The 22447-nt window shown below is 39.4% G+C and overlaps 1 protein-coding gene and 1 long non-coding RNA gene across 14 annotated transcripts in view; one reads left to right on the top strand and one right to left on the bottom strand.

The window, feature by feature from the left end:
• Positions 1 to 22447, top strand: part of AFG1L (AFG1 like ATPase) — a 250446-nt gene that overhangs the window by 76155 nt on the left and 151844 nt on the right. For 10 of the 13 annotated variants that reach the window (XM_017958426.3, XM_017958427.3, XM_021938035.2 and 7 more), the window contains one exon: positions 18077 to 18154. The exons of the other annotated variants lie outside the window; for them this stretch is intronic. In XM_017958426.3, the coding sequence (XP_017813915.2) occupies positions 18077 to 18154 (78 nt within the window). The remainder of the gene's footprint in view (positions 1 to 18076; positions 18155 to 22447) is intronic. 13 annotated transcript variants of the gene reach the window in all.
• Positions 1 to 22447, bottom strand: part of LOC103884114 — a 44020-nt gene that overhangs the window by 6719 nt on the left and 14854 nt on the right. Inside the window, exon 2 of the long non-coding RNA XR_646602.3 lies at positions 12338 to 12594. This is a non-coding gene — a long non-coding RNA (uncharacterized LOC103884114). The remainder of the gene's footprint in view (positions 1 to 12337; positions 12595 to 22447) is intronic.

Genomic DNA, 22447 nt, shown 5'->3' with positions numbered 1-22447 from the left:
GCTAGTCTCATCCAATTAGGTGGAAACTAACAAGCTTTAAAAATCCATAATTTTGTACTAAATTTATTGTGTTAGTAAATCTGATGACTTTGCTTATTACTAGTTTTATAACTGGCTTAATCTGAAAAATCAGTTGGTATTTGTATTTGAAAAGTTATATATTCTTAGCAAGCTAAATCCAGTTGATTCCCAGGTTTGGTGCACTTGCTGTTTTTTTGTGTTTTTTTCCCCTAAATATTAGATATGTCATATGTGCTTATAAAAAAAATGCAGGCCTTTTGGACTGCTTTTTATGGGCCATGAAAGAAACTCAACTAAATGAAAGACAAAACTCATAATTAAATTTTAGAAAAAGAACGAAAACTTCCTTGCATGAATAGTTTCTAATACTTCACTTAAATTATCATTTCTAAAAAAGCACTTGTGGCTTATTAAGAAAGTACTTACAAATTAAAATACAAGTAATATTTAGATTAAAAACAAGTTTAAAATCTTGCATCTTTCAGCCCATCATGTGCTCAGTTAAAGGTCTAAGAAACCACAAATATTTCCTGAGAGATTTAATGGGAACATCTTTCTGCCTGGAGTGCTGTTTCTCCAGATACCTGCATGGCTAAGCCCTCGCCTCCTTTGTCTTTGCTCGGAAGTTACATTGCCAGTGAAGCCTAGACTTGTCTCCCTGAACCTGCAACACATCCCTTTCTTCTTGGTACTACTTCCTTTACCCTGCTCTCTTTTTTACCCATAGCACTATGGGTCTACCATATAATTTACTTATTTATTATATTTATAGTTTATTATCTGTTCCCTTCCAGGATACAAAAGCTTCATGAGGGCAGTGATTTTTATCTCTTCTGTTCTCAAATGTGTTCTCAGCACCTATAACAGTGTCTTACACATAGATGGTTCTCAGTAAATAGTCTTAGAATGAACACTGGATGATTGCATGTTTTAAAAAGATCTCTCTGGCTGCAGTATTGAGAATAGAGTGTGGGTATGGGGTTTCAGAGTTAGAAGTAAGGAGACCATTTAGCAGACTACGGCAACAATCCCAAGGGGAGGTAATGGAGGAGTAAAGTGATGAGAAGAGGGTAGGTTCTGATATACTGTATAGGCAGAGTCAGCAGGATTTACTGATGGAATGGATCTAGGGTATGACAAAAGAGAGAGGGATCAAGAGTAACTCAAAGGTTTTGGCCTGAGCAATTGGAAGGATGAAGTTGCTGTTTACTGAGATGGGGAAGACTACAGAAAAAGCAGATTTGGGTAGGGAGGTGGAGGTAGGGGTTTCTGTGGTGACAAGGGGGATGCATATGAGAGTTTGGACTTCATTGGAAAAGTCTGGGCTGGAGATGTACATTTGGAAGTCATCAGTCTTAAAGGAGGCAGGAAAGAGCAGCTGGTGAGGTAGGAGGAGAACCAGGAGAGTGTCAAGCGAGGAAAAGAAAAGTAGTAACAAAAGGATTGATGAATACTTCTGTTAAATGCTGCTACAAGCTGAAATGAGGTTGAGAATTAACCATTGCAATTAGTAACATGGAATTCATTAGTGAGTCTGAAAAGAGTAATGTCATAGTGGGAACTTTTTTTTTAAAGTAAGCTGTGCCACATTGATGGCATATATTGAATTTAAAATTGCTAACAGACCAAGATCTTACCATGTAGCCTGCTGTGAAACTAGGTCTCTCTCATTCTATGTTTGTGTAGTGAATTTCTTTTTCTTCATATCACATTTCAACTTATTAGTCTATGTTGTTCCATTTTATTGATTTTTATTGAAGTATTTTTTATTTTTGTTTTTTGTTTTTATTTATTTTTGTTTTGCAAATGGAGTATGTTTGAAGTATTTTTGAAGTATGATTCTAACATAATTTTTTTTTGGCTATCCCTACTATGACATTTATACATTTGATAATCATATTTATATATCTTTAGCCATTCCTTAATTAAAATGTGTAAATCAGATAGGACTAAATTAAGTTACTTGTTGCATACCACTGGAGGCCTTGTCTTAGGAAGACGTCAATTAACTCATCACCACTTTTTGGATCCAGTTATTCAAACAATTATAGTTATATCTCATCCATTGTACTACAAAAGAATTATGAGTGATTTTGCAGATGTACTTATTAAAATCCATATAATGTTATATACAGCATTCTTGTGATTAACTAGTGTTAGCAACCCTATGAGCCAAGGGAGTGAGCTTTTTAATATTAGATCTTCTATCTAGGTGGAAGTGAAGCTTGTCTCTACGACAGCTGACATGTTGATTTGACAGTGGCATCAATATTACCTTTAGACATTCAGTGACAAGCTATGCTCATAAATAGCAAAGAGCTAGAACAATTTTGGAAGCCCTGTAGCAAAGACTGCTGAAAGGATAATTAGGCTGCTTAGACTATGGCAGTGTGGTTAACTAACTGAGAAAGGACAGCCACCAGGAGGGGTAAAGGAATATTTTGCAGCTCCTAGCTTTGTAGGAGTGAACAAAGCTACCGGTGTATCGGGGTAACCTGCAGAAATCTGAGCTGGAGCCACCCTTCTGGAGAAGACTGAAAGTTCAAGATGCGGAATTGCAAAAACTGGACAAACTTAGAGAAAGCCTTTTCTAAATATAAACTGTGGAAGGAATGGGATGCTTGTCGTAGACCAGGTTTTTTTAGCCACAGCAGACAATCATCATAAATAACTTAATATTTTAATGTAATGAAGATGACGTATATGTGTGTGTGTGCATGTGTGTGTATATAATTTTATTCATGGAGAAAAAGACTCAGAGAGACTAAGCATATCAGGAAAAGGTAAAACTATAAGACGAAGAATGGAGCAGTGATTGCCAAGGTCCGGGGTGAGGAGGTGTTTGACTACAAAAGGGCAGCTTCAGGATGCAACTGCTGCATCCTAATTATAGTGGTGGTTACATGTGCTAAAAACATAGAACTGTAGGCCAAAAAAAGTTACATATTATATGTAAATTAAAAACAAATCACATGGATAGTGAATGACAGAACAAAGACTAGAACTTAGGTTTTGTGACTCTTTTTACGCATTGTTTTTGATCTTTTTGCCTTATGGTCATCACTGATCTCTGTCTATCCTGTCCCAGAGAAAGAATGTCCTTTTATTAAAATAGCAACTCAAAGTACTACATTAGAAAAAGGTGGGGAGGGGGAGAAGAAAAAAAAGAAGAGTGTCCTCTTTTCCAGCCATCAAAATGCATTCACCTTTTTTTTTTTTTTGAGACAGAGCCTCGCTCTGTTGCCCAGACTGGGGTGCAGTGGTGCGATCTCGGTTCACTGCAACCTCTGCTTCCTGGGTTCAAGTGGTTCTCCTGCCTCAGTCTCCCAAGTAGCTGGGATTACAGGCACCTGCCACCTTGTCCAGCTAATTTTTTGTATTTTTAGTAGAGACAGTGTTTCACCATGTTGGCCAGGCTGGTCTTGAACTCCTGACCTCAGGTAATACACCTGCCTTGGCCTCCCAAAGTGCTGGGATTACAGTGTGAGCTACCACACCCAGCCCCAGATCGATCGATCTATCTGTCTATCTATCTATCTATCTATCTATCTATCTATCTATCTATCTATCTATCCATCCATCCATCCATCCATCCATCTTTTAAAATAGAAGCAACTTCTTAGACTGCTACAAGAGCTGGCAGAGGGTTGAGGCAAAGCCGAGTGGCTGGAGATAGAATGACCCATTTGAGGTAGCCAGTGGGGCTAGAGTGGAGAGTGAGGGGGAGAAGGATGCAGTAAAGTACAAGTTGAATCTGTAGAGGTAAGAGCTACACCTTGTAGCAATAATAAGGATTTTGGATTTTATTCTAAGAGAAATGCTAAGCCATTGAAGCTTATCTTAAGCAGGGACTGACGTGATCTGAGTTGGAAATACCCTTCTGGCTGTAGTTTGGAGAATAGGTTACTAGATGGGGTATAGTAATATGGTGCATGCAGGGAGACATATTAGGAAGCTGTTGTAGCACACTAGACAAGAAATGAATATACTTTGGTATAAGGGTATAAGGCAGTGATTCTCAACGAGGGGCCTCTTTTGCTCACCAGGGAATATTTGGTAACACCCGAGACATTTTTGGTTCTCTCACCTGGTGGGAGAGGGCTGCTACTGGCATCTAGTAGGTAAAGGCCAGGAATATAGCCAAAGTATCCTATAATGTAACCCCTGCAACAAAGAATTATGTAGCCAGAAATGTCAGTAGTGCCTAAGTTAAGAAACCCAGGTACAAGGTAATGGCAATGGATATGGAGAGAAGGACAGATTTGAGAGAGATTTAGGAGGTGAAGTAGACAGCACTTGGATATAGGTTAGATACTGGGGAAAAAGGAAAGGACACTTTCTAACTTTCTGAGTTGTACAGCTGGGTAAATGGTGTGTCTGCCATTCAACAGAGACAAAAAACTAGCGGTTAGGAGTCTAGAAAATAATGCCTGATGGAGAAGAACACACATATTTTTTTTTTCTCTATTAATCCTTTAGCCCCTCTGTTTAATTCCTTCTGCTTCATTCATCTCATTCCCTCCATTTCTACTTATAATGCTTCAATTTCCTGGGCAAGAATGGATGGTTGTTGGTGATGGGGGCTACAATCATAGCCTAATCAGTTAATAATTTATTGTTTATGATAACTTAATTTATTGTGAATTTATAGACAAATTAACTTTAATTTTAATATAAAATTGTGAGGAATATTTACTCATTATTAATTTTAATAGAAAATAATTGGTGGTCATGTAAAGCAACACCAAGTTTAGGAACCTAAGAGAGTAAATAACTCTGGAGTGGAGTGTCTCGGAAGGTCTTGTAGAAGAGAAGGGGAAGTTATACTTGAGGTGGGTGGAGGGAATAAGGGACCAAAGACTGCTGTCCTGCACTTCACTGTTTTTTCTAGCTCTAACTTCCAGTTCATGCCTTGTTTGGGTCCAAGGCCTCACCCTCTGTACACCATGCAGCTGTTAAAACCCCAAATCAGTGTCCGCTTGTGATTACTACTTTATTTTTTGTTTTGTATTGTTTTATTTTTGTTTTGTTTTGTGACAGTCTTGCTCTGTCACCCAGACTGGAGTGCCGTGGTGCAATACCGCTACAAGACACTAGAAATGTTGTTTAAAATAAACTAAACAGGCTGGACGTGATGGCTCATGCTTATAATCCCAGCCTTTTGGGAGGCCTAGGCAGGAAAATTGCTTGAGCGCAGGAGTTTGAGACTAGCCTGAGCAACATAATGAGAGCCTATCTGTACAAAAAATTTAAAATTAGTTGGGCACGGTGGCAAGTGGTACTGCTCACTGCATCCTCGACCTCCTGAGCCCAAGTGATCCTTCTGCCTCAGCCTTGTGAGTAGCTTGGACTACCAGGCTCAGCAAAGTTTTAAATTTTTTGTGGATCTCCCTCTGTTGCCCAGGCTGGTCTCAGACTTCTGTGCTCAAACTATTCTCCTGCCTTAGCCTCCCAAAATGTTGGGATTATAGGCTTGAGTCCCTGTGCCTGGCATGATTACTACTTTAGTTTTTAGCTTTCTCTTTGTTTTTTGGTCTCTAGGGATTTTCCTTTCTGGCAGTCTCAAAATGTTTATTAAATTTAATTAATCAATTAATTACTTTATTTATTTTTAGAGACAGGGTCTTGCTCTGACCCAGGCTGGAGTGCAGGGTGTGATTATAGCTCACTGTAACCTTGAATGCCTGGGCTCAAACCATCCTCCTGCCTCAGCCCCCTGAGTTGCTAGGACTACAGGCATGTACCACTGTGCCCAACTAGTTTTTATTTTTATTTTTGTAGAGTTAGGGTCTCGTTATGTTGCCTAGGCTAGTCTCAGACTCCTGGGCTCAAGCAATTCTCCCTCCTAGGCCTCCCAAAAGGCTGGGATTATAAGCATTAGCCATCATGCCCAGCCTGTTTAGTTTATTTTAAATAACATTTCTAGTGTATGTATGTATATTATGTATATATATATATTTCACTTTATATAAATTCACTTTTTTCATTTATTTCAAATATGTGATGACATAACTATAAAATTAACATTTGGTTATTTTCTTTATTTTCTTCACCTCCTTGGTTAGATGTATTCGTAGGCATTTTTTGTGTGTATGGCTATTACAAATGGGATTGCATTCTTAATTTGGCTCTCAGTTTGAATGTTATTGGTGTATAGAAATGCTACTGATTTTTATATATTGATTTTGGTATCCTGAAACTTTCCTGAAGTTGTTTATCAGTTCCACGAGACTTTTGATGGAATCTTTAGAGTTTTCAAGGTATAGAATCATACTGTCTGTGAAGAAAGCTAGTTTGATTTCTCCTTTTCCAATTTAGATTGCTTTTATTTCTTCCTCTTGCCTGATTGCTCTGGCTAGCACTTCCAGTGTATGAATAGGAGTGGTGAGAGTGGGCATCCTTTCTTATTCCAGTTCTCAAAGAGAATGCTTCCAGTTTTTGCCCATTTAGTATGATGTTGGCTATGGGTTTGTCGTAGATGGCTCTTATTATTTTTTAGGTGTGTTCCTGCAATGTCTAGTTTCTTGAGGGTTTTTATCATGAAAGGATGTTGGATTTTATTGAAAGCTTTTTCTGCATCTATTGAGATTATTCTATGGTTTTTGTTTTTAATTCTGTTTATGTGGTGAATCACATTTATTGATTTGTGTGTGTTGAACCAACCTTGCATCCCAGGACCGAGGCTTATTTGACTATGGTGAATTAACTTTTTGGTGTGTTGTTGAATTCAGTTTTCTAGTATTTTTTTGAGGATTTTGGTATCTATGTCCATCGGATATCAGCCTTTTCATTGTGTCTTTGCCAGGTTTTGGTACTAGGGTGATACTGGCTTTGTAGAATGAGTTAAGGAGGAGTCTCTCCTCAGTTTTTTGAAATAGTTTCAGTAGAATTGGTACCGGCTCTTCTTTGTATGTCTGGTAGAATTTGGCTGTGAATCCATCTCTGGTCTAGTGCTTTTTTGGATTAGTAGTTTTTAAATTATTGATTCAATTTTGGAACTCGATATTGGTCTGTTTGGTGTTTCAATTCTTTCTGATTCAATCTTGGGAGACTGTATGTTTCCAGGAATTAATCCATTTCCTCTAGATTTTCTAGTTTGTGTGTGTAGAGGTGTTCGTATTAGTCTCTGAGGATCTTTTGTTTTTCTATGGGATTGGTTGGAATGTCACCTTTGTCATTTCTGATTGTGCTTATTTGGATTTTCTCTCTCTTTTTCTTTTTTAATCTAGCTGGCAGTCTATAGATCTTGTTTATCCTTTCAAAGAACCAACTTTTGGTTTCGCTGATTCTTTGTGTGGATTTTTGAGTCTCAATTTTGTTCAGTTGTGCTCTGATTTTATTTCTTTTCTTCTGCTAGCTTGGGGTTAGTTTGTTCTTGTTTTGTCTAGTTCTTCTAGGTGTGATGTTAGATTGTTGATTTGAAATCTTTCTTTTTGAGGTAGGCATTTAGTGCTGTAACCTTCTTTCTTAACACTGCTTTTGCTATATCCCAGAGATTTTGGGATATTGTGTCTTTGTTTTTATTTATTTCAAAGAATCTTTTGATTTCAGCCTTGATTTTATTGTTTACCCCAAAGTCATTCAGGAGCAAGTTGTTTAATTTCCATGTAATTGTGTGGTTTTGAGAGATCTTCTTGGTATTGATTTCTATTTTTATTCTACTGCGGTCTAAGAGTGCGGTTGATATGATTTTGATTTTTAAAAAATTTATCAAGACTTACTTTATGATTGAGCATGTGGTTAATCTTGGAGTATGTTCTGTGTGCAGATGAGAAGACTGTATATTCTGTGGTTGATATATAGAGTGTCCTGTACATATCTATTAGTCCAATTGGTCAACTGTTAAGTCCAGAATTTCTTTGTTAATTTTCTGCCTTGATGATCTAATCCTGTCAGTGGGGCATTGAAGTCCCCTACTATTATTGTGTGGTTATCTAAGTCTTTTTGTAAGTGTATAAGTACTTGTTTTATGAATCTGGATGCTCCAATGTTGGATACATATATATTTAGGATAGTTAAGTTTTATTGAATATAACCCTTTATCATTATGTAATACTCTTCTTTGTAAAACATTGTTGGTTTAAAGTCTATTTAATCTGATAATAAGATTTTTTTGGCCGGGCGCGGTGGCTCAAGCCTGTAATCCCAGCACTTTGGGAGGCCGAGACGGGCGGATCACAAGGTCAGGAGATCGAGACCATCCTGGCTAACCCGTGAAACTCCCCATCTCTACTAAAAATAGAAAAATCTAGCTGGGCGCAGGTGGCGGCACCTGTAGTCCCAGCTACCGAGGCTGAGGCAGGAGAATGGCATAAACCCAGGAGGCGGAGCTTGCAGTGAGCTGAGATCTGGCCACTGCACTCCAGCCTGGGTGACAGATCGAGACTCCGTCTCAAAAAAAAAAAAAAAAGATTTTTTTTTCTGCCTTTTTTTTTGTTTTCTTTTTGCATGGTAGATCTTTCTCCACCCCTTTACTTGGAGCCTATGGGTGTTATTACATGTGAGATGGGTCTTTTGAAGACAACAGATGGATGGGTCTTGTTTCTTTATCCAACTTGCCACTCTTTGCCTTGTAAGTGGGGCATTTAGACCATTTACATTCAAGGTTAATATTAATATGTGAAGTTATGATCCTATTGTGAAATTGTTAGCTGTTTGCTTTGTAGTTTCTATTGTTTTTTTTCTTTATAGGGTCTGTGGACTATGTACTTAAGTGTGTTTTTGTGGTAGCAGGTATCATTCTTTTGTTTCCATATTTAGGACTCCCTTAAGGATCTGTTGTAAGGCTGCTCTAGTAGTAACACATTCCTTTGGCACTTGCTTGTCTGGAAACGATTTTATTTCTTCTTTGCTATGAAACTTAGTTTGGCAGGATATGAAATTCTTGGTTGGAGTTTCTTTTCTTTAAGAATGCTGATAATCGGCTGCCAGTCTCTCCTGGTTTGCAAGGTTCCGGCTGGCAAGTCCGCTGTTAGCCTGATGGGGTTCCTTTTGTACATGATCTGCCCTTTTTCTCTAGCTGCCTTTAAGATTTTTTCTTTAGCATTGACCTTGGACAGTATGGTGACTATATATGTCTTGGTGATGTTCATTTTGAATATAGTATCTTGCAGGTGTTCTCTGGATTTCTTGTATCTGGATGTCTACCTCCCTGGCAAGATAAGGAAAGTTTCCTTTTTTTTTTTTTTTTTTTGACATTTTTCACAAATTTATTTATCCATGTTCTAAGGACTAGGGAAGTTTTCTTGAATTATTGCCTCAAGTGTATTTTCCAAGTGGTTTGCTTTTTCTCCTTCTCTCTCAGGAATGTTAATAATTTGAAGGTTTGGTTGCTTTACATAATCCCACATTTCTCAAATAATTTGCTTATTTTACTTATTTTTAAAAATTCTTTTTTTTTTGGTCAGATTGGGTTCATTCAAAAGACCAGTCTTGAAGTCCTGAAATTCTTTCTTCTGCTTGGTCCAGTCCATTTATAAAGCTTTCAATTTTATTTTGAAATTCCTTAAGCGAGTTTTTTAATTCTAGAGGCTCTGATTGATTTCTTTTTAAGATGTTTATCTCTTCATTTCCTGGATTGCTTTAGAAGTTTCTTTTCTCGATTTTTAACTTTGTCTTGGATCTCTGTGAGCTTCCTTGCAAGCGTGCTTTGAAGTTTTTTTTTTTTTTTTTTGATACAGAGTCTCACTCTGATGCCCAGGCTGGAATGCAGTCATGTAATCTCGGCTTACTACAACCTCCATCTCCCAGGTTCAAGTGATTCTCCTGCCTCAGCTTCCCAGTAGCTGGGATTACAGGCACATGCCACCACGCCCAGCTAATTTTTGTATTTTTAGTAGAGATGGGCTTTCACCATATTGGCCAGGCTGATCTCGAACTCCTGACCTCAGGTGATCTGGCCGCCTTGGCCTCCTGAAGTGCTGGGACTACAGGTTCACACCACACCTGGCCTATGCTTTGAGTTCCTTATCTGTTATTTCTGAGTTTCTATTTTGGTTAGGGACCATTGCTGGAGAGCTAGAGAAATTTTTTGGTGGTGTCACTACCTTCAGCTTTTTCATGGTGCCAGAATTCTTGTGCTGGTTCCTTCTCATCTAGAGACATTGGCACTTCTGATTTTTGTAATTATTTTCATGCAGGTAGGATTTTTTTTCTTTTTCTTTCTTTCCCTATAATGTTGTTGTTATTGTTATTATTATTATTAATTTTTCTTTCCTTTCCCTTTTCCCTGCTTGCCTAGGGGATGTGACTGTAGAGAATGCTTGGTAAGATCTTTTGGCTTTGCTTGAACAGCCCTATGCTGCTGCTACTGCTCTTCTCCTTCTCCTTCTTCTTCTTTTTTTTTTGGAGATAGAGTCTCACTTAGTCACCCAGGCTGGATTGCGGAGTACAGTGGCCCAATCTTGGCTCACTACCACCTCCTCCTCCCAGGTCCAAGCAATTCTCTTGCCTCAGCCTCCTGAGTAGCTGGGATTGCAGGCACCCACTACCATGCCTGGCTAAGTTTTGTATTTTTAGTAGAGACAGGGTTTCATCTTGTTTGCCAGACTGGTCTCGAACTCCTGACCTCAAGTGATCTGTCCACCTTAGCCTCCCAAGCCCCCAAAGTTGCTGGAATTACAGGCATGAGCCACTGCGACCAGCTACCCTATGTACTTCTTTCAGCATTTTTTAAAAAAATCTTTTTTATTATGCTTTAAGTTCTAGGGTACATGTGCGCAACGTGCAGGTTTGTTACATATTTTCAGCATGTTTTACATTGGGCTGTGAAGTTTGTCTTACAAGCCTGTAGATGGCACTTACAGGTGAGAGCCAGCTACAACCAGTGTGTTTGGGTATATACTTGATCCTTGTTTACTGGCAGAAGCTCTCTGTTGCTCCAGGCGATTAGCTGATTTGTAGAACGCACAGTGGTCTGCACTCCTTGTTCAGCCCTGGTCGTGACAGGGGTTGGGAGGGTGGCAATGGGAGACATGAAGGGCAGAGGCAGACCTGGCGAATCTGCCTGCAGGTCCCCTGATGGTAGACACAAGCACTAGTGCCAAGGGAGAATCCAGTGGGTGACCATGAGGTACCCAAAGGTTTTCCTAGGTGTGTAGCTGGGAAACCTGCTCAGCTCCAAGTTCTCTGCATGAGGGTGAGAGGATGGCCTAAGCTCCTAATCCAGGAGAGTGGTTGCTCCAGTTGCCTGGCGAGCTGCCTGGACATGGACCAGAGAGGGTCTTGCTGCACTATGATCTATGCCCAGGAAGCATGGGGCAGCTTAGGCTGCTGAACCAGATGAGAGGGTGCTCTGATTGCCTGGATATCTGTCTGGTTGTGAGGCAGAGGGGGACTCTCTGCACCAGACTCTCTGCAAAGGAAGAGTGGAGCAGGTCAAGCTGCCGATCCAAGTGAGTAATGCTCCAAATGCCTGGAGATCTGCCTGGGCATGGAGCAGAGAGGGCCCCCATGCACCAAGAGCTCTACACAGGAGGGCTGGGGCAACTTAGGCTGCTGGACCAAGCATGCAGTGCTCTGAATGCCTGGAGATCTTCCTGGGCATGTAACAGAGAGGGTCCCCCTGCACCAGGATCTCTGTACAGGAAGGCTGGGGCAGCTTAGGCTGCTGAACCTGGCAAACAGGTATTCCAGATCCTGGAGATCTGCCTAGGTGTGGAGCAGAGAGAGCCTCACAGCATCACAGTCTATGTCCAGGAACGGTGGGGTGGCTCAGGCTACTGGTTCAGGCAAGTACATATTCCAAATGCCTGGATTTCTGCCTGGGGTTGGAAGAGAGAGGGCCCCGCTGCACCATGATCTCAGGGAGGCAGGGCGGGGCACCCAGTGATGGCACACGCAGATCAGTTGCAGGTTTCTGTGCTGGCCCTGGCTTCAAGTCTCACCACCCAGGAGAAACTGCAGCTGTAGCAGCTCTCTTCCGTGCCAGACTTGTGACAGGGGAGAGCACAATTCCAGCACCTACTGCTGAAGCACTTTCCACAGTTCTGGATATGGAGGCCACCTATCCAACTCTGGAGCAGGTGTTCCAATCCCTGGCCTGAGACTAAAATGCCCGTACAGCCATGCTGCAGGTCACCCAAGAATGGCCCAGATTAAAAATGGTGTCCTGCTCTCAGTCTCAGATCTGGGAAAATGCCTGCAGCTTTTCCCAGTGTCTTTCCTTCACAGTGTCTCCAATCCTCTCCTCAAGTTAACTACAGGGCTTGGGAGAAGCAAAATGCTCTCCCTTGGCCTGGGTTGCTTGGATTCCCAGTGGCAAGGTGAGTCACAGAGGGAGACTTCATCCTTTCTCATGTACTGGGGACTCACTCACCTTTGTCAGCTGGATGCTATCATGGGGGCTGTTTTCTGACATTCTCCTCGCTGGGTTCTGGGATGTCCTTTATGATTCCAGTAGATTTCCATTTTCCTCCTTGAATTAAAACTCACAGAGTTGATCTTTATGTACTATCTTGCTATTTCCAAGTGTCTGAGGCATGCTGAAAGCCGCTAATCCACCATCTTGGGAAAAAACCAACCGAAAACACTCATTTTATATTTCATGGGACAATCTGGTTAAGGCTCTTGAACCTGAAATAAAGAGGATCTTGGATCAGATCCATAGGAATAGGAAATTATTTGAAAAGTTTCAGATAAAATATACGCAGAGAGAGTTTGTGTTTAATTTCTTATTTTTATAAAGCTTCAAGTAAATTATTCATTTAGCAATTTTGTCATTTAGGTAAATATTTTAATGTCTACATACAAGTAAATACATTTTTACTTTTCTTTCTTTCTTTTTTTTTTTAATCAGAAGAGACTTGGATTATGATTTTTACTTTTCAAAGATTCTAGTGTCGGGGCTGGGTGCGTTTGCACATGTCTGTCATCCTAGCTACTTGGGAGGCTGAGGCAGGAGAATCGCTTGAGTCCAGGAGTTTAAGGCTACATGAGCTACAATCATGTCTGTGAATAGCCACTGACTGTAGCCTGGATTAACATAGGAAGACTTTGTCTCTGGGGGAAAAAAAAATATATATATATATATATACACACACACACACACACACACACATATATACACACACACACACACCCACCCATATATATATAGTGTCAAGTCATCAGAATAGCTAGAAACAAAAATCCATGATTTAAAATTTCACATACGTGACTCTCACATTTTAGGTACTGCAGTAAAATGTTGTTAATTTCATGACATTCCAATAGAGAAATATAATAAGACTGTTTTAAGTGGATGAAGACTCTGACAACAAATTAATAATAGATTTGTAGGTTCAATTAGTTAAAAATTTGAAATTAAATTAGTAGTTCAACTTGAGACATTTACTCAATCAAAAATAGAAATACATTTTTATGGGGAAATAGACTACATAAATTGAAATGACTCTGCTTCTTTGGCAGATTGACACAAGGTGCTAAAAAATGTCCCAGACTGACTGACCCTAGAACCATCAGAGCAGTGAACTTTGGAGTTTCTGGGTTTTATTCTTTTTTTTTTGTGATGGAGCTTTGCTCTTGCTGTCTACGCTGGAGTGCAATGGCACAATCTCGGCTCACTGCAACCTCTGCCTTTGGGGTTTAAGCGATTCTCCTGCCTCAGCCTCCTGAGTACCTGGGATTACAGGCATGCGCCACCATGCCTGACTAATTTTATATTTTTAGTAGAGATGGGGTTTCCCCATGTTGGTCAGGCTGGTCTTGAACTCCCGACCTCAGGTGATCCACCCGCCTCGGCTTCCTAAAGTGCTGGGATTACAGGTGTGAGCCACCGCGCCCAGCTATTCACTGTTTATTATAATGAAAATGCATTAGATAGCATTCAAATGTCAAAAATAATACTATTTTTCTTAGATTATCGGGCAACACATTATGTGATTCCTACTCAGACCAGCATATTCATACTAAATAAAAGACTGAATATCACTAGAAAGTTGGCTAATAGTTATAGGATGCACATACACACACGTATTAATTTTAATTTATTATTTTAATGCTTCTAGGGGGAAAAATACAATGGTCATCACCTTAAAGGCTGACAAAGCATCTGGCAAAATTCAACATCCTTTCTTCATAGAATAACTTCATAAAATATAAGTAGATGAATAGTTTCTTAATATGAATACCAAATATATGTATCTTAGTTAAAAAGTCTGAATTATGCTTAGCAGGGAAACTATGGAGGCATTTCTGCCACAGTTATGAACACATCCAGGATGACACTGATTACTTTTTAAAATTGAACTAAAGTACAGACAGATTATGACAACAACTAGGTGGGAAGTGAAGGAAACTAGGTAAAAGCCACGTATCTTGATTGCAGAGTTGCACCAAAATTAGACCTTGTTCAAGATTATATACATTTGCTTAAGAAAATACCCTAATATGAGAATGACAAAAGATACTGCAGCAATAAATCTAATTCTTAAAAGGTGAAAGAAGCTGAGTGCCATGGCTTATGCCTGTAATTCCATCACTTTGGGAGGCAAGGCGGGCGGATCACTTGAGGCCAGGAGTTGGAGACCAGCTTGGCCCACATGATAAAACCCTGTCTCTACTAAAAATACAAAAAAAACTGTGGTGGACACCTGTAATTCCAGCTACTCAGGAAACTGAAGCATGAGAATTGTTTGAACCCAGGAGGCGGAGGTTGCGGTGAACCGAGATCAGGCCACTACACTCCAGCCTGGGCAACAGAGTGAGAGTCTGTCTCAGTAAATAAATAAATACATACATAAAATAAAATTAAAAAGGTGAAAGAATAACATCCTTTTACAGATGATCTACTAGAGCAAAGAGAAGTATGTTTTAGGAATTTTTTGTTTTATATTATTCAAAAATCAGGAAAACATAGACTCTTCAATACAGATGATCCAAGTTGAGAAAAGACAACAGATTGAGCTGAAAACTGATTTACTGAGATCAGCTGTGATAAAAGAAAGCAAAATGAGATAAAAGAGATTAAATTAATTAAAATTAAATAAATTAAAATTTGCAGTAGAAGTACTAAGCTGTAGACTTAAAATTGAAGAAAATAAAATCAGTGATGTAGGAAAACTAACATAAGAAGCTCTGCCAGAATACAGAAGTAGAATAATAGAATGATGAAGAAAGGAAATAAGTCCTTTGGTTATAAATGATAATTTTGTTCCCTTTGCAGGGAGGGTTTACAGTCTTGAAGGGCAGTGTCATCAGTTGTAACACTGGTAATTGGGGACAGATACAGTCAAGTATTTTAGAATTTAAAATATGCCTTCTGCTTTTCAGATTACTTGAAAATCTTTTCTACAAGAGTAGAAAAGATGAAAGATCAAAGAAAAAATATTTCTTAGAGCAAAAGCTAGAAAACAGCAAAAAAGTATGAACAAAAAGTGTGAAACAAGATCAGGTATTTCACTGACAGGGAATATAAATGGGTTAAGTTCCCTATTAAAAACTAAAACCTCTTCAGTGTATGTAAGGTGATAGCCAAATGATCTTTCTGCAGGTAACAATGATAAATTCTGAGTAAAATACTCTACACAACTATGTGAAGGTCCTGGAGAGTAAAAAAAAAAAAAAAGAGGCTGGCAGATTCTTGAGGAAAGACAACACTTGGAAGAATGTCCAGGAGAGTTTCCTGTTTTTTAATACCAGCCTCAGGGCAGGGTGAAATCAGTGCTGCATTGATACCTGCTATTCTCATAGAAAATCTAGTCTTTCTGGCCTGAAAAACCAGATGATAGAGTTTGCAGTAAGAAACTGCTGCTGGAAATGAGAAATGGATCCCAGAGAGAACTAGATTGGTATAGCCCGAGGTTCTGTGTGTAACCCCTGCCCAAATCTCTGACTGACTTCTGAACCATGCATGTGCAGGGCAGACTAACAGCTTCCCAACTAGGGATAGGTCCACAACTGAGATTTGAGTTGCTGCCCAAGAGAAGAATTTGTAGTTTGAATCCAAGCAAGGTAATTTCCTACTAAAGCAAAAATGTCAACAGTCTTCAGTGAAGAAAATGAAATTCACAGTATAACATTTACAAGGTCCAGGATACAATCCAAAATTGAAAATGAGGAAAATATGTCCCATTCTGAAGACAAAAAGCAGTTAACAGAGACTAACCCCAATGTGAACTGGATTAGGAGATAACTACTTTAAAGCAGCTGGGGAAGCAATTGCTAGGAAAGGGTGAGGTAAAGAAAATATGTTCAGAATGAGTGAAAAGATAAGAAATCTCAGCAGACAACTGAAATCATAAAAAATGTACATTCTAGAACTATAAAATATAATATATAAAAATTCACTTGATGGGCTTAATAGCAGAATGGAGATAACAGAGGAAAGGTTCAAATAACTTACAATTATCCAATGTAAAGAATAGAAAGAAAATGATTAGAAGAAAATAAACAGAGCCTTAGGAATGTGAGGAACTGTACAAGCTTATAACGTATTTCCAGTTAGAATCCCAGAAGACAAAGAGGGAGAGAATGAGGCAGAAACACTTTTGAAAAAACAATGACTGAAAAATTTCCAAATCTGGAACACATAAATTTATAGATTCCAGAAACTTAGTGAACTTAAAGCAGAATAAATTAGGTACCGTGTAGTAAAACTGCTAAAAACCTAAGGTAAAGAGCAAATCTAGAAAGCAACCAGAGAAAACATGACACATTAAATATGGAGGTGTTGGGAACAGGCCCCCAAAATCTGGCCATAATGTGGCCCAAAACTGACCATAAACAAAATCTCTGCAGCACTGTGGCACGTTCGTGGTGGCCATGACGCCCACACTGAAGGTCGTGGGTGTACTGGAATGAGGGCAAGGAACACCTGGCCCACCCAGGGCGGAAAACCACTTAAGGCGTTCTTAAACCACAAACAATAGCATGAGCGATCTGTGCCTTGAGGACCTGTTCCTGCTTCAAGTTACTAGCCAGACCCATCTCTTTATTTCAGCCCATCCCTTTATTTCCCTAAGGAATACTTTTAGTTAATCTATAATCTATAGAAACAATGCTTATCACTGTCTTGCTGTCAGTAAATATGTGGGTATATCTCTGTTCGATGCTCTCAGCTCTGAAGGGTGTGAGACCCCTGATTTCCCACTCCACACACTATATTTCTGTGTGTGTGTGTTTAATTTCTCTAGCGCCGCTGGGTTAGGGTCTCCACAGCCAAGCTGGTCTCGGCATGGAGGAACAATGATTGGGAACTGATGACTTCCGTTAGAAACTTTGGAGGTCAGAGACAGTGGAACATCTTTAAATTGTTGAGAGGAAGAAACCATCAATTTAGTAATCTTATTCTAGAACTTCCTGTGAGAATGAAGACAATAGCTCACACCTGTAATCCCAGTGCTTTGGGAGGCTGAGGCAGGGGGATTGCTTGGGGCTAGGAGTTTAAGACCTGCCTAGCCCATCTAGAGCAACATAGTGAAACCCCATCTCTACAAGAAATTTTAAAAAAATTAGCTGGTGTGGTGGCACATGCCTGTAGTGGGAGCTTCTCAGGAGGCTGAGGTTGGGGGATCACTTGAGCCCACAAGTTTGAGGCTGCAGTGAGCTGTAATTGTGCCACAGCACTCTAGCCTGGGCAATAGAATGAGACTCTGTCTCTCAAATAACTAAGTAAATAAATAAAAGAATGAAGGCAAAATAAAGACATTCTAAAATTAAAAAGAAAAATGCCTCTCCTGGGCACAGAGGCTCATGCCTGTAATCTCAGCACTTTGGGAGGCCGAGGCAGGTGGATCACCTGAGGTCAGGAGTTCGAGACCAGACTGGCCAACATGGTGAAACCCTGTCTCTACCAAAAATACAAAATTAGCTGGGTATCTTGGTGCATACCTGTAATCCCAGCTATTTGAGGGGCTGAGGCAGGAGAATCGCTTGAACCTGGGAGGCGGAGGTTGCAGTGAGCCAAGATTGTGCCATTGTACTCCAGCCTGGGCAAAAAGAGTGAAACTCTATCTCAAAAAAAAAAAAAAAAGAAAGAAAAAGAAAAGAAAAGTACCTAAGAGAACTTATCACCAACAAACCTGTACTACAAGAGATTCCAAAACTTGTTCTTCAGGTAGAAGGAAAATGATGGATGGGTACTTCAATGATGAAGAAGTGAAATACATCAGAAATGAAAATGGTGAATATTGGGGTAAATATAAGCACTAATTTTTTCTCTTAGTTTCTTTAAAATATAATTGATTGTTTTACATAAAATTATAGTGTTGTCTTATAGAGTTTATGGTGTATGTAGGTATGATACACGTGACACCAGTAGCAGAAAGGGGGATGTTTAGATGGTTCTATACGAATGCAGTATTTCTACATTTTTTTGAAGTGATATTATATTCTAAGTAGAGCATGAAAAGCTAAGGATGTATATTGTAATCACAGAACAGCAACTAAAATAAAGGCTGATAGATTAAATTAAAAAGGAATTTTAAAATGTATTCAAATAATCCAAAAAAAGGTAGGCAAAAAGTAAAAGAAGGGACAAAAAGAAAACAAATAATAAAATCATGGACCTAAATATTAAATGTTAATGAACTAAACATTCCAATTAAAAGTTAGAGATTATCAGAACAAATTTTAAAAATACCAAGAGATATACTTTAAAAATACACAGATAGATTGAAAGCAATTGTATGCAAAAAGATATGGCATCCAAACAGTAATGATACAAAGGCTAACATGGATGTATTAGTGCCATATTAAATAAACTTCAGAAAAAGCTGGGCCTCTCTTTCACAGCAAAGATGGATTCTGAGGTAGATGGGGAGGTCAGCTTCCCAGGGTGGCTTCCCAAGGTGGTGGACGCAGTGGCCACACCATGGTCTCAGATGCTGAGGCAGGCCTGTGTGACTGCCAGTGGGTAGGCCATGGTGAGTGGAGAAAACAGGCACTTGTCCCCTCTGCATGCCCTGCACATACACCTGGGCTGTGGGCCCCACCAGCAGATGCTTGTGCAGAGCTCAGCCTTTCCCTCGTTGGTTTCTGGCAGCACTAGGCCTGTGTCCCTTATTCCTGGGCCACAGTGCTAAAGTTTGTCTTCTATGGATTAGGTTGTAGATAAATCAAGTATTGTATGGTGGCTTGTGGAAGACAATTTTGATTCTAAGATCATTTCAACAACCATTAGCTTCAGCTATAATCATTTCTGATATCAAAAAGAAGAAATATTTTCAACATTAAGGAATTGATTAAATGATTTTTAATTTTTTTTCTTTCTTGTATCAAGGGACAAGTCATACATAGATTAAAAAAATTTTTTTTTTTTTTTTTTTTTTTGAGACGGAGTCTCGCTCTGTCGCCCAGGCTGGAGTGCAGTGGCGAGATTAAAAAATTTTTGACAGCAAGCCCTATCTAATTTTATAGTTGACAAATGTGTGCTATTATCACAAAGGAGAAGTCAGAGAAAGATGCTACAGACTGCGCCAATTCATTCATACAATTTTTCTTTTTCTTTTTTTTTTTTGAGATGGAGTCTCGCTCTGTTCGCTCAGGCTGGAGTGCAGTGGCGCGATCTTGGCTCACTGCAACCTCCACCTCCCGGGTTCACGCCATTCTCCTGCCTCAGACTCCCAAGGAGCTAGGACTACAGGCGCCTGCCACCACACCCGGCTAATTTTTTGTATTTTTAGTAGAGACAGGGTTTCACCATGTTAGACAGGATGGTCTCAATCTCCTGACCTCGTGATCTGCCTGCCTCGGCCTCCCAAAGTGCTGGGATTACAGGCGTGAGCCACCACCCCTGGCCACAATTTTTCTGTAGTTCAAAAACCACAATATCTCACATTGTCTAGCAGCTAAAAAAAATTTTTTTTTTATTTTAGTTTAAGAAAAGCAAAAGACCACAATGAACTTAAATGAACTCTTTAAAGAAATTAGTTAAATAATTCCATCCACTCACACTAACACCCCATCTGGTAGTAAGGCCTTTAGACTCCAAAGACAATCTAGAGGCAAAGTGGAAGCTATTGTTGGCTAAGCCTCAGTCATTCACACTTCATAATGAAATAGATAGTTTTAAAAGTTGACAGGAGGATTCTGGTCACTGCCATTAGTTTGTACATGGGTTTTGGGTCTTGTTCACACACAAAGGATTCCCAGAAACGTCTAAGTTTTGTTCTCTTGTTGAAGACTGTAGTCATGATATTTAAGTCCATTGAATTCTATTATATAAAGAATCTCTGGTGCGAAAAACTACATCATTGGTGTTTGACCTTACTGAAAATAAATATGTAAGTATATGGATGGTAGTGTTTTTGTATTCAAATTTTATGGAGCATTTTATAAAGAGAAAATTAGGGTCAGGTGCAGTGGCTTATGCCTATAATCTCAACACCTTGGGAGGCCAAGGCGGGAGGATTGCTTAAGATCAGGAGTTTGAGACTAGCCTGGGCAACATGGCAACATCTCTCAACACACACACACTTTAGCACTTTCATGGTTCTGAAAAAAAAAAAAAAAAAAGACCTTCTGGAGCCTATCATTTCCTTAGATTCCCATTACTTGTTATAGGGCATTGTACTATTTAAAACCAGGGGCCAGGAACAGTGCCTCATGCCTGTAATTCCAGCACTTTGAGGGGCCAAGGTGGGTGGATCACTTCAGCCCAGGAGTTCAAGACCAGCCTGGGCAACATGGCAAAACCCTGTCTCTACAAACAACTAGCCCAGTGTGGTGGCATGTACCTGTAATACCAGCTAGTAGGGAGGCTGAGGTGGGAGAATCATCTGAGCTCAGGAAGTCAAGGCTGCAATGAGCCATTGCACTCCAGCCTGGGTGACAGAGTGACACCCTGTCTCAAAAAAAAAAAAAAAAAAAAAAGTAGGATATCTAAAGTGGAGGGTTGACAATTATTATTTGAATACAAAATTGAATTTATAGGACTATGTATTTGTAGGACTGATGGAAAGAATTTCATCTTTCTGCCATCTCTAAAGCAGTTTCCATTGAAAATATTCACCAGGGATGCATGCAGTCAGTTAACATCAACAATAGATCACCCTGACTTTTCTTTTTGATGTTTTAGTTTGTGTGTCAACAAACGCATTACAAGTTGAGCATCCCTAATCTGAAAATCTGAAATCTGAAATGCTCCAAAATCTGAAACATTTTAAGGGCTGACATAACACCACAAGTGGAAAATTCCATACCTGACCTCATGTGACAGGTTGCAGTCAAAACGCTGTGATGGGCCTATTGAAGGACTAGAGCAGTGTGTATTCCTAACAAAGCAAGAAATCATGTCACTTTATAAAATCAAAGAGAGCCTTCGAAGACAAAAATTATTGTTAATTAGGCAGATGACTCTGGAGGAAACTTCTTTAAAAAGTTTTTTATTTCCATAGGTTTTTGTGGAACAGGTGGTATTTGGCTACGTGAGTAAGTTCTGTAATGGTGATTTGTGAGATTTTGGTGCACCCATCACCCAAGCAGTATACACTGAACCCAATTTGCAGTCTTTTTTCCCTCACCCCCCTCCCACCCTTTCCCCCAGGTCCCCAAAGTTCATTGTATCATTCTTATGCCTTTGCATCCTCATAGCTTAACTCCTACTTATGAGTGAGAACATACAATGTTTGGTTTTCCATTCCTGAGTTACTTCACTTGGAGTAATAATCTTTAGTTCCATCCAGGTTGCTGCAAAAGTCATTTGTTCCTTTTTATGGCTGAGTAGTATTCTGTCGTATACTCACGCCACAATTTTTTTATCCATTTGTTGATTGATGGGTGTTTGGGTTGGGCTGGTTCCGTATTTTTGCAATTGTGAATTGTGCTGCTATAAACATGCGTGTGCAGGTATCTTTTTTGTATAATGATCTCTTTTCCTCTGGGTGGATACCCAAGAGTGGGATTGCTGGATCAAGTGGAATTTCTACTGTTAATTCTTTAAGGAATCTTCACACTGTTTTCCATAGTGGTTGTACTAGTTTACATTCCCACCAACTGTGTAGAAATGTTCCTTTTTCACTGTATCCACACCAACATCTATTATTCTTTGATTTTTTGATTATGGCCATTCTTGCGGGAGTAAGGTGCTATTGCATTGTGGTTTTGATTTGCATTTCCCTGATCATTAGTGACATTGAGCATTTTTTCATATGTTTGTTGGCCATTTGTGTATCTCCTTTTGAGAATTGTCTATTCATGTACTTAGCCCATTTTTTGATGGGATTATTTATTTTTTTCTTGCCAACTTGTTTGAGTTCCTTGTAGATTCTGGATATCAGTCCTTTGTCAGATGTGTAAATTGTGAAGATTTTCTCCCACTCTGTGGGTTGTCTGTTTATTCTGCTGACTGTTCCTTTTGCTGTGCAGAAGCTCTTTAGTTAAGTTCCACCTGTTTATCTTTGTTTTTATTGCATTTGCTTTTGGTTTCTTGGTCATGAAGTCTTTGTCTAAGCCAATGTCTACAAGGGTTTTTTTTTGATGTTATCTT

This window comes from Papio anubis, chromosome 6 (assembly GCF_008728515.1).
Source record: "Papio anubis isolate 15944 chromosome 6, Panubis1.0, whole genome shotgun sequence".
NCBI classification, from domain to species: domain Eukaryota; kingdom Metazoa; phylum Chordata; class Mammalia; order Primates; family Cercopithecidae; genus Papio; species Papio anubis.
Note: the sequence above shows the minus strand (reverse complement) of the source record. Positions and strands in the feature narration are given on the sequence as shown.